Raw genomic sequence first — 12,579 nt, 5'->3', positions numbered from 1 at the left:
TTCCTTCACATCCCATGTTTTCAATGAAGGTTCCTCTGACCACCCTTCCCCATCAGGAGCCTGATCCCTCCTATTTTAACCGCCCCCCCCCCCCCCGCCACCATGGCACTCATCAGTGACAAGTTACATATACATCTGCTTATTATTTTTCATATGCACCATGTTTCCTCCTATGAGTATAAACACTACAAGGGCAGAAGTCTCTGTTTAGGTCACAGGTGTGACAAGCACACAGACAATGCTTATAAAGTATGTGTTGAGTGAGTGGATGAGATCTAATTTTCTCACCTACAAAATGGGCCTCATAGGACCCACCCTGTACAGCTTTTTGAGGATTACGTGAGAAAAAATTCAAATTCCCTTCGCACAGCAGGGTCACCTAATCTCATGGAGGACATTAAGGGCAGATTCTGAAGGAAATATTTCAGCGGAGACCTAATGAGCAGGATTAGGCTCATGGGAGAGAATGTTCCAGAATAGCTTGAGAGAAGGTATGGAGCAGAAAGGCAGAATGGTGAGACAGGCACAAAGCTGACAGAGCAGACCATGTGATGGCTGGAGAGCAGGGGGTGACGGGCAAGGAGGAAAGAGGAGGCCACAGAGGCTGGGTCCTGCAGACTTGGAGACGACCGTGAGGGTTTGGCAGGGTCTGGTCTGGACAGTGACACAGTCACATCTGCCCACAGGAAGAGCCACTCTGGCCGCTGTGCTGAGAATGGGTTGGTGGGGGCAGGCAGACCTGGGTAGGTGGGGTGCCACCCACTGTGATGGGGGGGGCAAGACAGGGGAGGGGAGGCTGATGTGGGGTGATGGCAGAGACCCCGGAGCAGACACAATCAGGTGTGGGTCCCAGCTCTGGCGCTTCCTTGCCCTGTGGTCTTTGACAAATAATCCACGGAAGCCTCAGTCTTCTCTGTGAGGCCAAGAGAAGAGGGTCTGCTCAGCTGGCTTGTTCTGAGGTTCAGTGATCACGTCCTAAAGCATTCTCTGTGCAGAGTCTGTCCCGCAGTCCTCGCACTCTCGTTCAAGTGATGATCTAAGATTTGTCCCTCACTCAAAGATGTTTAATGGCCCATTCTTTTCGTTAGTAATTAACTACTCAAACTTAATAGCATCGACTGTAATGCAATGATGGTATCATTTTTCTAAACAAGTAGAAATACACCAGGCACTGACATAGGTGCTGGGGAGCCAAAAGCCCTAATCCCAAGCCTCGGTCACTCCCAGCCTCCAAGGAGACAGCTGCCAACACTGGATGGCAGTGAGGCCCGAGGTGGAGGCGGCACGGTCACCTGCCAGGGACCACGTCCCTTCCACAATCAAATCAAGCCTCGCGCTGTGCCATATGGCTGTTTCCAGCCTACCTCTCTCACCGTGCAGTCAAGCTGCGCGCCTTGGGTTTCTCTCTTTTGTTGGTTTCATGTTTCCAAGCCTTTGTACAAGCTGCTCTCTTCATTGGAAATGCCTTTCCCACTTTTTTTCGGTAACCACTGCTTGCCCTATGGGACACTCAGAATCCAGCCGACGTCACCTTCAGAAAGCCTTCGTTGACCCCGGCTCAGGGTGAGGTGCTGCCTTAGTGTGGGGCTGGTCACGGCACTAACAGTCCGGTCACTGCTGACTTCTCTTTCCCATTTGTTCTGGGTCTTGCTCTTCTCTGTGCCACGGGAAGTTCCGCGGCCTGACTACTCGGTGGGTCTGGTCTGATCACTGGTGGAGAGGCTGCAAGGCTCAACAAGCAGATGTTGCTGGCGGCCGAATGGCCACACTGTGTCCAGTATCCCCATTGCAAGGATTACAAGGGTCTTCATTAATCAATTTCCGTATCATCCCAGCTTCCACTGGCACATGCCATCTCTCTCCTTACAGCAGGGGAGGAGGAGAGGAAAGGGGAGGGGAGGCCCGGGGTCCCCAACATGATGGCCCAGAACATCCTGAAGGTGAGGAGAGGCAAAGGGTCTGCTGTCTGCCTGGGGAGCTGGGTCCCATGTGGGGTGCCCTTGACACACACTGGCATCTGGTTTTCAGGGTTTGTAATGTTCCTTTCTGAAAGTGGGCAGCCACGCTGGGAGCCCGACTGCCGCAAATACTCAGGACAGCCTCACTGTCTCCTTAGGAGCAGGAAATCTCCAGAATGTACCCCTAGGTATTGAACTCACAGAGCCCACTCTTCGGTTCCAGAAAGAGCTGAGACGGAGGCCCGGTTTGTAAGAAATCTGATTATTCAAATTTATTACCATCAAGAATTATGCAATGATGCTGTAGTTTTCTTAACAAATAGAAAACAGACTGTGTACAACAGTGGACTCTACAGCACTAGCATCCACAAGGTAAAAATGAATGTTTCATCCAACATTACCAACCCTGGATTGTTGATCTTGACTGAGCCTAGCTAGATCTGGGGACATGTGCTCCATATCCCAGCTAAAACAGCTATGCACCCTTCCCCGCCCCCACTTACCTACCTAGATAGTGCTGCCCAGAGGAAGAGGCCCTCTCCCTGCCCCTCAGCAAGCCAAGATAATAAGGATCGAGTATAGTACCATTGAGAGAAGTCCAGTAGTCTTGCCACATTGGTTTAGGAGGGCATCTTGAAGGAGTGGAAAAGAGCGATTCTCAGGGGCTTTGAAAACAGCTGCAAACCAGGGAGAGAAATCATCTGGCCCTGCTCTGAGGACAGACATGTGCTACCAGGCCCACTGGCCTGGACCTGAAGGGCCAGCTGTGCCCCTGCTCGGCCCTGAGGTGTGCGGGGCGTGGTACACACCCTGACCTGTGTCAGTCACCTTGGCCCCACGGCCAGATCCACAGCTTACCAACACCACGCCGTACCCGCAATGCTGGGGACAAAAGCAAGGCTCTGTGGGCCCAGAGGTCAGTCTGGCAGCTCCCCTGGGAAGCCCAGGAACACAGAGCTGCCTCCCTTCTTGGGGTTTTGAAGCAGAGGCCAGGGGGATGACTCTGTGTTTTTCTTGGTGGGTTTTTTTTTTTTGGGTTTTTTTTGGATTTTTTTTTTTTTTTTTTTTTCTTTGTGTTTTTTGTTAACCTTTGCAAACACGATGGTGATGAGGAACGCCTTGCCAGGCTCCCCGAGACACGTCTGTGGTTCTGGGCTGTGAATGTTACACACACACACGGGAATAGACAACTGGGGATGAGTGTTTCCTATCTCTTCCCCGCCCACCACTGTCTGTGGGTCCTAAAATAAGGCTCTGAAGGAAAAACAAAACAAAACTCAAAAAAAGAACTGTGTTTCCCTGCATTTGGCTGAAACAGGATCTTGTCTGAACGGCCGGAAGAGCAGCTGGACCGGTGATGCCTCCCAGGCCCACGGCTGGGCCTGCACTTAGGCCGGTGGCCCCAGCTCCACGCAGAGGAAGGCATGTTCTGTCCTTCAGCAGCAAGACTCATACAGAAAGAAGATCCAAAACGAACTCAAAAAAGAAAACAAACTGAACCCCAACCCCCACAGCGGCCCATTCTGCAGTTAAGGATTTGCAAAAGGAAAATCAGAGGGAAGAGGCTAGAATCCCTCAGTCTACCCCACTTAACGTATAAAAAAGGAGACTTTGTCCCCATCCCCACCCCATGAAAAGAAGCATGAGAAACGCGGCGGCAGCAGCGGAACAGAGAGCTCGAAGCAGGCTCCGGGCGGGCCTGGTGGACAGAGACGGGCCACGGCACCTGCCTGCCGGCCCACCCATTCGCCCAGGGGTGGTCTGGGCTCTCCATTTGGTGTGGCAATGTTCCTGAAACGCTGTGACCCCAGTGGGCTGTGCTCTGCCAGCAACAGCATCCGTGCAGGAGGGCTAGACGATGGTCGGTATGGCTCAGAGGAGCTGAGTCCCCTCCGGAGCCCCAGGCAGGGGCGGCGGAGGAGAGGGGAGCGGTAGTTACGTTGCATAGTGGTCAAAGCTGCCAAGGTACTCCAGGGCCGCACGATAGCACAGCTGGTACTGGTCCTGCCGGAACAGGGGACTGGTATGAGTGGAGACTCCCGACACGCTGCCAAGGGCACTCACACTGTAGCTGGTGGGCCACAAGCAGGTGCTAGACCCAGACATCTGCCCCAAGCCGTGTCCAGAGAGCCTGGAGGAGCCTCCGAAGGCTCATCTCTCTCCCCCGGTGCCCCATACTCACCTGCTCCCCCAGCCCCCACAGCCACCTCCATCAAGTTTATCTGCTCCTAGAGCGTGCACTCCATAAGGACTCTGGTCCAACCCTTGCCGGAAACCCGGCACTCTGCTGGTGCTCAGTGCAGAGCTGCTGAATGAGAAGCGTGTTCCACTCATCCTACTCCGGCACCTCGGGCCGAGCAGGTAACGGTAAATGCTGGCGGCGTGTACACGTGAGGAGCCTGGCCTGTGCACCAGCCAGTGGGCCCGCCTACCTCCGTCTGCACCATGGCCGGGCGCTGTGTGCGTAGGGTCTTCACGGTCTGGAACATGTCGACCACGCCCTCATAGCGCATCCGCTCCAGGACGATGCTCAGAGTGATGAACACCCCAGTGCGGCCCACACCGGCACTGCTCAGGGACAGCACTGGATCAGGGATCCTGCCCACGAGGCCCACAGTCACCCCCCTCCCCCAGCCCTCCACGGGGTCAGCCCGACCTGCAATGCACCGTGATGGGCCCGTCCTGCCCGAACTGCTCCTTGGTCTTGTGCACCTGCCCGATGAAGTCAATGAAGCCCTCACCCGTCTTGGGCACGCCCTGCTCGGGCCAGTCTGTGAACTGGAACTGCCGGATCGTCCTTGACTGCCCATCCTGGGGTAGGCGGGTAGGGAACAAGTACGTCACTTGTGCCCCACGCTGCAGCCCCACCAGGCCAGGCGGGCAGGACAATGACACAGGGTGTGTACCCGTGAAATCAAGATACCTGAAGCCACCCTGGGAAATGCATTCACACACACCTGCGCCCTCGCCTCAGACTCCTGCAGCCTGAGCCAGGGCGCCATGCAGGCAGCCACCACCCCACGTGTGCTCGGGAAATGTTGTAGACATGCTTTCACGCAAAGGTACACGCTCCCCTCTCCACACTTACCCGGGCGTCTGTGACCTTGAACTCACGCAGGATATACTGGGGCATGTTGTACTCAGCCATTGGGTCAACAACAAAGTACTGGTAGCGAGCAGAGCGCTCTGCTGGCCAATACTGGTGGCATTTCTCCTGTGGACAAAGGACCCAGCCCCCATGATCAGGCAGGGAGGAGTCGGGGAGGAGAGCTCTGGGTTTCAGAGAACTCTGAGGCAGGGCACCTCAGGTGGTGAGGAAGGGGTCCGAGGGTCTGGGTGTGAAAGGAGGGAGGGGTGAAGACGTGGCCGGTGTGCTCCCAGGCATGGCAAGGGCCCTGGAGTGGGGGTAGGGTGGTGGGCTCACCCTGCCCATCTCCCGAAGCCTCGTCAGCATGACGATGATGGTGGAGTTGTGCTCCCATAACATGCGCCAGAAGTCCTCGGTGCTCTCTGCCAGAGGCCCCTGCGTGGCGATGTAGGCCTTCTGCTGTCTGCAGTGGACACAAGACCGGACATGCCGGAGGGGCTGCCGCCCCTCGAGTCTCCCTCAGACTGTCTGGTCCCTTGAAGCCCTGCCCAGATTGACTACCCCTCCTCCAGGAAGCCCACTCTGATCTTCTGGGCTGGCCCTACTCTGCTGGGCCTCCAGCTAGCCAGCTGCAGGCCTGTGCACCCGTGGGGCGTGGTGTGCAGTCACGGGCATGCTGACCTATAGCCATCCAAGAAGCTGGCATTGATGTAGTCAGAGCCTTCCACACCACGGATGGGCTGCAGACACACGCGGGTCAATTCATAGGGCATGATGTTCACCAGGCGGTTCTTGAACTTGTTGCAGGGGAGGTTGGCGCTAATGAAGCGGGATGTGTGGGCCTTGGAGCTGGCCAGCAACTAGACAGAGGAAGGGGCTGGTCAGGCCTGGCCTTCTGGGGAGATCATCCCCATGACCCAGTCCAGGCCCCCGTGCCCACCTTGAACTCGAGCTCCATAGCGGTCACACTCTCCCCGGGAGGCACTTGGCCCAGCTTCTGGATGTGGGCATACAGGCTGCGGGCAGGCACCTCCGTGTGTCCGCACGTGGCGGCTTCCAGCAGCGCCTCGTGGATGAACACATACTGGTCCTCTGTCTGCACCATATAGTTCCGCTGCGATCGCATGCATGTCACATGGCCATAGATGTCGACCGTCTTCTCATGCTTCATCCGCTCCAGCATGGCATCGATAACGATGAAGCAGCCCGTGCGGCCCACGCCCGCGCTGCAGGACACGGGCTTGGCTTGGGGCAGAGGTCCACCCCACCTCCCATCCCACCCCTCTGGTGGCACTCTACCCCCTCACCTGCAGTGCACCACCATGGGCCCTGCATCGAGTGGGTTGCAGGCCTTGACCCGCCGCAGGAAGGCCAGGATGGGGGTCGGGTACTCGGGAACCCCGTGGTCTGGCCAGGCCATGAATTGGAACTGACGCAGCTCCCGCTTCTCACTGGAGCCACTCTGGGGAGAAAAGTGGGGGCAGGTGATGTGACAGGGCGAGTATGCTGAGGCCAGACCTGCTGCTCTCACCGGACTCAGAAGCCATGCGGGGCAGAGTGAAGGAGCTCGAGGCGCTCTTTCCATTCATCCCACCCACAGCCTTGGCTGCCACGGGGCACTCACACACCTCTAAGCCCCGGCTTCCAGCACTGAGTTCCCGCTCGCCCGTCCCCAGCACGCTTAGCTCACACTGCTGTCCTGGTGGGGCCCGGGTGGGGGACGAGTACCAGGGCAGGGCCATACCTTGTGGAGTGCAAAGGTGCGTACGGTATATGTGGCCAGCTCCACTGTGTCCAGCAGGGACACCTGAATGAGGCCGTAGGTCTCGGTGCCCCGGGCTGGCCAGTACTGGTCGCACTTCACCTACAGGGGGACAAGCGGGGCAGGTGCAAGGGTGCTCAGAGTTGCCCAAAGGCTCAGACTGGCAGGGGCCCCAGGGGCAAAGAAGGGTGGGAGGTCTAGCTTACTTGGCTGCAAGGCCCCCCCCCCACCCTGAACTCTCAGATCTATTGTGCCACCCTCTCACCAAACCGTATCAGGTTCTCGTGCTACAATGCCATCCCTACCCGAGCTGGGAGAATGAGGGCCGTAATTGAAAATTATTTATTCATGACCAGATCACACCAGGCACATTTTCTGCCAAATTTACCCATAAGGTTTATGCGCCATTTTCAAGCTCTGTAAATTTTACGTTCCAGTCAGTGCTTTGCAGTGCAAAAGCAGATAACAGCAGCTCTTTGCACTAATTAACTTAGGAGATGTGTTAATGCCCCAGGAACACTCCAGCATCTGGGGAACATGTGAACATCTCGGGAACATGCTAGCAACTGGGGAACATATTAACATTCTTGGAAAATGACAGCATCTGGTACAACATGTTAATATCCTAGGCACCTGCTGGTGACTAGGGAACACGCCATACCCCAGGAATACCCAGCAGCTAGGGAACATGGGAACACTCCGAGAAGACAACAGCACTTGGTGCGTTCCTTGAGGAACTTCGGACAGAGACAGAAAAAGGTGCCTGAAGTCACCTGGTGCCTGGGTGTTTCCCACCCCACCTCCTGGCAGGCCCCTGCACCGTCCTACCCGGGACTTCTCCTCCAGCCGTGTCATCATGACCACAGTGGCCGTGCGCTGTTCCCACACCATCCGCCAGAAATCGCCCATGGTCTCAGGTAGTGGGCCCTGTGTGGCAATGTAGGCATTCTGTTTGCGGTAGCCATCGATGTAGTTGGCGTTGATATAGTCACTCCCTGGGACACCTATGGGCACGAAGGGACATAGGAGAGCATTATCCCAGAGCCCCCCGTCCAGCCCACCATCCCCTGGTGCACCCCTGGGACTCACGGGCCTCTCGTATAGGATGGAACGTCACCCCAGCCAGCAAGGAGGAGAGCAAGGGGATGGGAGGGGGCGCTGCCCTTGGCTCACCATCGATGGAGGTAAGGATGACCCGTGAGTGGTCGTAGGCGATGACATTTGCGTAGCGGTTCTTGGGCTTGTTCACCTCCAGGTTTGAATTCTCCCATGTGAACTGCTGTCCAGGGTCAATGGACTATAGGAAGTGGAGGAGGCAGGTAGAGCAGGGTAAGAGCTGAGGTCTCCCTACTGCCCCCAAGACCCAGCCTGCCAGGTGGTGGCCACATGCTGCTTTTGCTCCTAGGCCACAACCAGCTCCTAGGCCACACCACCTGTCAGGTAGGTGATGAACAGAGGCCCTTCTGACCATGGCACCAAATCCCCTTGCCTGGTAGAGTGGTCGGGGTGGGGCAGAGGCAGGGGAATGTCCCTCGAGCCCCGCACCCAACTAATGAAATGAGTACAGACCAAGAGAGAGCAATGGTAGCCAGCCATGCAGTCCCCGACATCGTTGAGGCCTCTGGGCACCTGCCGCACCACCCTGTCCAGCTCTCCTTCCTGCAGGCAGGGCACAGTGCTCCTCCGGGGTTCACTCCCAGGACTTTGCACTCTGAAACCTTGCGGGGGGGCCCTCCTTTGCCCGTGGGATCTTGCACGCACAATCTGGAGCTGCCCACTACCCCGGCTGCAGCCTGGGCTCCCCGAGCTCCCGAGCTGAAGTGAGTGGCCAGCAGCCACCTGGGGGTCCCCCAGGCCCTGCCATCTCAACCCTTGCCAAGCGGAGTTCATCAGCTTCCCTCTATGCCCGGCTCTGCCACTGGAACACCATCTCGGTCAAAGGCACCTTCACCCCTTCACCCCCAAACCCTGGCCAGAACCCTCAAGCCATCCTCAAAAACCCCTCTGTGCTCGTCCCCTCAGTCACTGTGCCCTTGTGCTTCCCCGCCCCCGTGGCTCTCTTCCACCCGCTGCCACTGGCCTCAGCCAGGCCACTGCAGCCTAGACTCGGGTATTTCCCTCTTTGCTTCTGCCCCACTCTGACTTACTCTGTCCTGGAGCCAGAACAATCCTCAGAAAATGCAGATCTGATCATCCATTTCCTGCTCCAATGCCTTCCACGGCTCCAAATCACCACAGATGATAATGACCGTAACAGCTGAGTCTCCGTGAGAACTCACCGTGTGCCTGGCACTGTTCTAAGCACTTTGCATGTATTCCCTCACGTAAGCCTCCTATGAAGCAGGCTCTATTATTATCCCCCTTTTACAGAAGGATACGATCCAAAGTTCCCAGCAGAGCCCACGATGCCCGCCATGTTTTGGCGCCAGCCTACTACTCTCCACACGACAGCAGGCACTGTTTCTTTGAGACATTCTTGCCCACCCCACCCCTCAGCCTGCCTCGGTGCCGTCAGCCTACTTTCTCTGCACATTCTGTCATATTTAATACTAGGGTATACTGTCATATTCAACGTTGACTATCTGTCTGAGCTTGTCTCCCCCACAGGTTGAGCTGCCTGAGGCATTTGTATCCATGTTCCCAGTATTCAGCACGGGTAAGTGCTCGACAGCGCGTGATGACTGACGGACTGACTGACCGACAAAGGTGACAGGGCTATGGGATTCGGGCTGAGGGAAAGCCCACAGCAGGTCTAGGCAGGCAGAGAAGGCTTCCTGGAGGAGGAGGGAAAGCTCACACTTGAGAAGTGGGCAGAAGGCGCGAGGGGGAACACCGTGAGCCTAGACAGTGAGATGCAGAGTCTCGTGGCAAGGAAGGGCCGGTGTGGGACACGGGACTGGATGAGTGTGGGCAGAGACTATGGAAGGCCCTCCTGGCCAGGTCAAGAACAGGGAGCACGATTCATCAATCTTGTTACCTTTGCAGCAGGGACTTATCGCAAAGCAGGCTGCAGTGGGTGCTCTACAGGTAGAGGCGGTATGCTCTCCTCGCAGCAGACACGTTCATCAATTTGCCTGCCAAGCTCAATTTCCTCTGTGGAAACCTGGCCCACAGCCCTCAGAAGGGGAATCCTGGGACCCCAGGGTACCACGCACAGCCGAGGGCGGACGTCTGACTAGAGGGAGCAGACTTGCCGGCTGGGCTGAGCCAACCCATCAATCACCTATCCATTCATCATTGATCGAGGGTGAGTCCTGGGCCAGGCCTGTGCTAGGAGCAGGGGCAACAGCGGGACAGGAGCCGACGAGGCAGAACGACACCTCTGTCTGTGCTCCTTAGAGGAGGGGAGGCTCTCCTTTATCGTCTCCTTCTCTAGCAAATCCTTCCCCCAGCCCCCGACCAGCTGGGCTGCCTGGAAGCCCTCAGACCCCAGAAGCTGAAGTCGGGGCCCCAGCAGCTAGGAGTGAACAGAGTGAACCAGAGTGAACAGAGTATGTGGAGGGCTGTGAGCAGGAAGGTTTGTGCAGCCTGAGCAGCGAGCCTCGAGTCACCCAACTGTCCACTCTGTGACCTGTGCGGCTCTGAGAACACACGTGAGGGTGTGTGTGAGCAGGACACAGGCTGTCAGGCAGGCCTGGGTCTGACTGCCGGCTCCACTACACATCAGCTACTTGACCTCGGGCAAGTCACTTCCCTTCTCTGTGCTTCAGCTTCCTCATCTGCAAGATGGGATAATAACGGTACCATTTCATACTTCGAGGAAGACAGGATGAGAGGGCACATGCAAATTGCCCAGTCTGGTCTGGCCTGAGGTAAGCTCTTGATAAATGAGCTATTACTACTTGTCTGTGTGTATGTGTGTGTGTGTGTGTGTGTGTGTGTGTGTGTGTGTGTGTGTGTGTACGCGTGCGCGCGCGCACGTGCGCGACCCTCTGTCTGCTTCTGTTAGCATGTGGGCACGTGTCTGAGTGTCCAGACTTAGGGTGCTTAAAAGGGCCTCAGCCAGGCCTGGCACCCGAAGAGCTGAATTCCCTACTTGCCACTACTGATCCCTCCAATCTGTACTCTGGGGAAGCCTGGAGCCGCCCACCCACAGCTGGGACCCGAGGCAGGGCAGGAGCTGGCACAGGGCTAGGCCTGGAGCAGGCACATGGCAGGGGGTACGGACGTCTCACCTCATACTCCTGGGAGAACTTGAGGCCATCGTTGGCTTTGAGGCGCTCAATGTTGTCTGCCAGGTCAGTGATGGGGATGGGCGGGTGGTCTCGCATACCTGGGGGCGGAGGCACATAAAGGCAGAGTCAGCGTGAGGCCTGTGCGGGGTGGTGGAGACAGCCCCAATCCATGTATGTGCACACGTGAACATGTGTGACCATGGAGCACTCGGCACTGGTGGCATGGAGACGGCAGCACATGCGGCGACAGGATGGTGGAGCACACGGCGGCCAGAAGGTGGGAGAGGACAGAGGGAAGTGTGTGTGCTGAGAGCACGTGTGGGCATGTGCGCAGGGCATGTGTGCGGGACACGGCGCTGAGTGGGGGCACCAGGGCCTTGCCCGGCGGGTTCTCAGGGATGCCAGGCATCCTTCCTCCTGGGCTGGGGCTGGAAGCCCAGGTTGGGGGGTGGCGCAGCCGCACACCTGCCCCACAGGCCCCGCTTGTGCACAGCCCTCCTGCCCCTCACTGGCACCAGTCACTGTGGGAGACTGGGTGACGTCATCGTCTCCACACTGAGCGTGTGGATGGAGTGGACGCAAAGTACAGAGACATGGCAGAATGACCCAGAAGAATCTAGAGAGAGAAGCAGAGATGAGGAGGGAGATGTGGAGACAGGAGAGGCACCCAGAAGGGGGTCAGACTGGGACTGGAGGCTACAGACGCAGAGAGACAGGGCCGGGGCCAGAGGTAGGGAAGACAGGACTGGAGGGAGCTGGGGAGAGAGGTGGAGAAGGGGAGAAGAAGAGAGGAGAGAAGGGAAAGAATCTGAGGAAGGACGGTGGAGGCGACGGGGTGAGAAAAAGTTGAAGGAAACACACAGAAGCCAGAGTAGCCCCCGGAACTTGGAAAACTAACTTGAGATATTCGGGCAACTGGGGACACTGGAACCTGCAGAGAAAGAAAACACAAAAGATAGCGGGGCACGAGAAGAGAGCCCATTGACCTTCTCTGGTTACAGGGGACACGTGGAGGGGCTGAGGGGGGTGGGCAGGCCCCACCACGGGCCCCTGCTGCCTCCCGGGGACACAGACCCATCTCCCACCCAGAGCGGAGCGCTCCCAACACCCGGGGGTCTGGACAGCCTTGGGGGCCCCTTTTTAAGACTGAATCCTATCCAACCAACCCTCATCCCCACTGGTATCAAAACTTGACCTTGGCTATTTTCAGATGGGGAGGCGAAAGGGGAGCGTGCTGCTTTCATATTGAGAGATGAGGCATGTATGGCCAGAAATGACAGGGTAAGTCTGCACAAGGAGGTGCAGGAAACAACTATGTATTCTGTGGGTCTGAAAACTTTTCAGAATAAAGACTAAATTATAGGAGGAAAAAAAAAGTTCACTCAAGTAAAAAAAAAAAAACAAAAAACACTAAGAAAACTTGCCATGCCCCTGGTCCCTCTGTCCCTTCTGATTCCTGGTTCTCTCAACACTCTAGGGACCACCGTGTCCACAGAGATGCCTCTCCCCACTGGCAGCCCCATTTCCTTGAGCTCCGCATCTCTGGGGGCTCATGGCCGGCCCCATTCCATAGTCCCTTCTGAACGCCCTCATCCT

At 56.9% G+C, this 12,579-nt stretch overlaps 1 protein-coding gene across 15 annotated transcripts in view; it reads right to left on the bottom strand.

Moving 5' to 3' along the window:
- Positions 1-2,204: 2,204 nt before the first annotated feature.
- PTPRF (protein tyrosine phosphatase receptor type F) overlaps positions 2,205-12,579 on the bottom strand; it is an 88,390-nt gene continuing 78,015 nt past the window's right edge. For 10 of the 15 annotated variants that reach the window (XM_086716713.1, XM_086716712.1, XM_086716722.1 and 7 more), the window contains 13 exons: positions 11,882-11,914; positions 10,984-11,081; positions 7,982-8,105; positions 7,637-7,812; positions 6,791-6,910; positions 6,354-6,508; positions 5,987-6,272; positions 5,728-5,906; positions 5,383-5,509; positions 5,047-5,172; positions 4,615-4,769; positions 4,391-4,526; positions 2,205-3,962 (listed from right to left, as the gene is read on the bottom strand). In XM_086716713.1, the coding sequence (XP_086572839.1) occupies positions 3,894-3,962; positions 4,391-4,526; positions 4,615-4,769; positions 5,047-5,172; positions 5,383-5,509; positions 5,728-5,906; positions 5,987-6,272; positions 6,354-6,508; positions 6,791-6,910; positions 7,637-7,812; positions 7,982-8,105; positions 10,984-11,081; positions 11,882-11,914 (1,784 nt within the window). In that variant the 3' untranslated portion in view covers positions 2,205-3,893. The remainder of the gene's footprint in view (positions 3,963-4,390; positions 4,527-4,614; positions 4,770-5,046; positions 5,173-5,382; positions 5,510-5,727; positions 5,907-5,986; positions 6,273-6,353; positions 6,509-6,790; positions 6,911-7,636; positions 7,813-7,981; positions 8,106-10,983; positions 11,082-11,881; positions 11,915-12,579) is intronic. The other 5 variants (XM_086716716.1, XM_086716718.1, XM_086716717.1 and 2 more) reach the window with 1 other exon arrangement.

This window comes from Puma concolor, chromosome C1 (genome assembly GCF_028749965.1).
Source record: "Puma concolor isolate L17-30 chromosome C1, mPumCon1.1.hap2, whole genome shotgun sequence".
Classification (NCBI taxonomy): Eukaryota; Metazoa; Chordata; class Mammalia; order Carnivora; family Felidae; genus Puma; species Puma concolor.
Note: the sequence above shows the minus strand (reverse complement) of the source record. Positions and strands in the feature narration are given on the sequence as shown.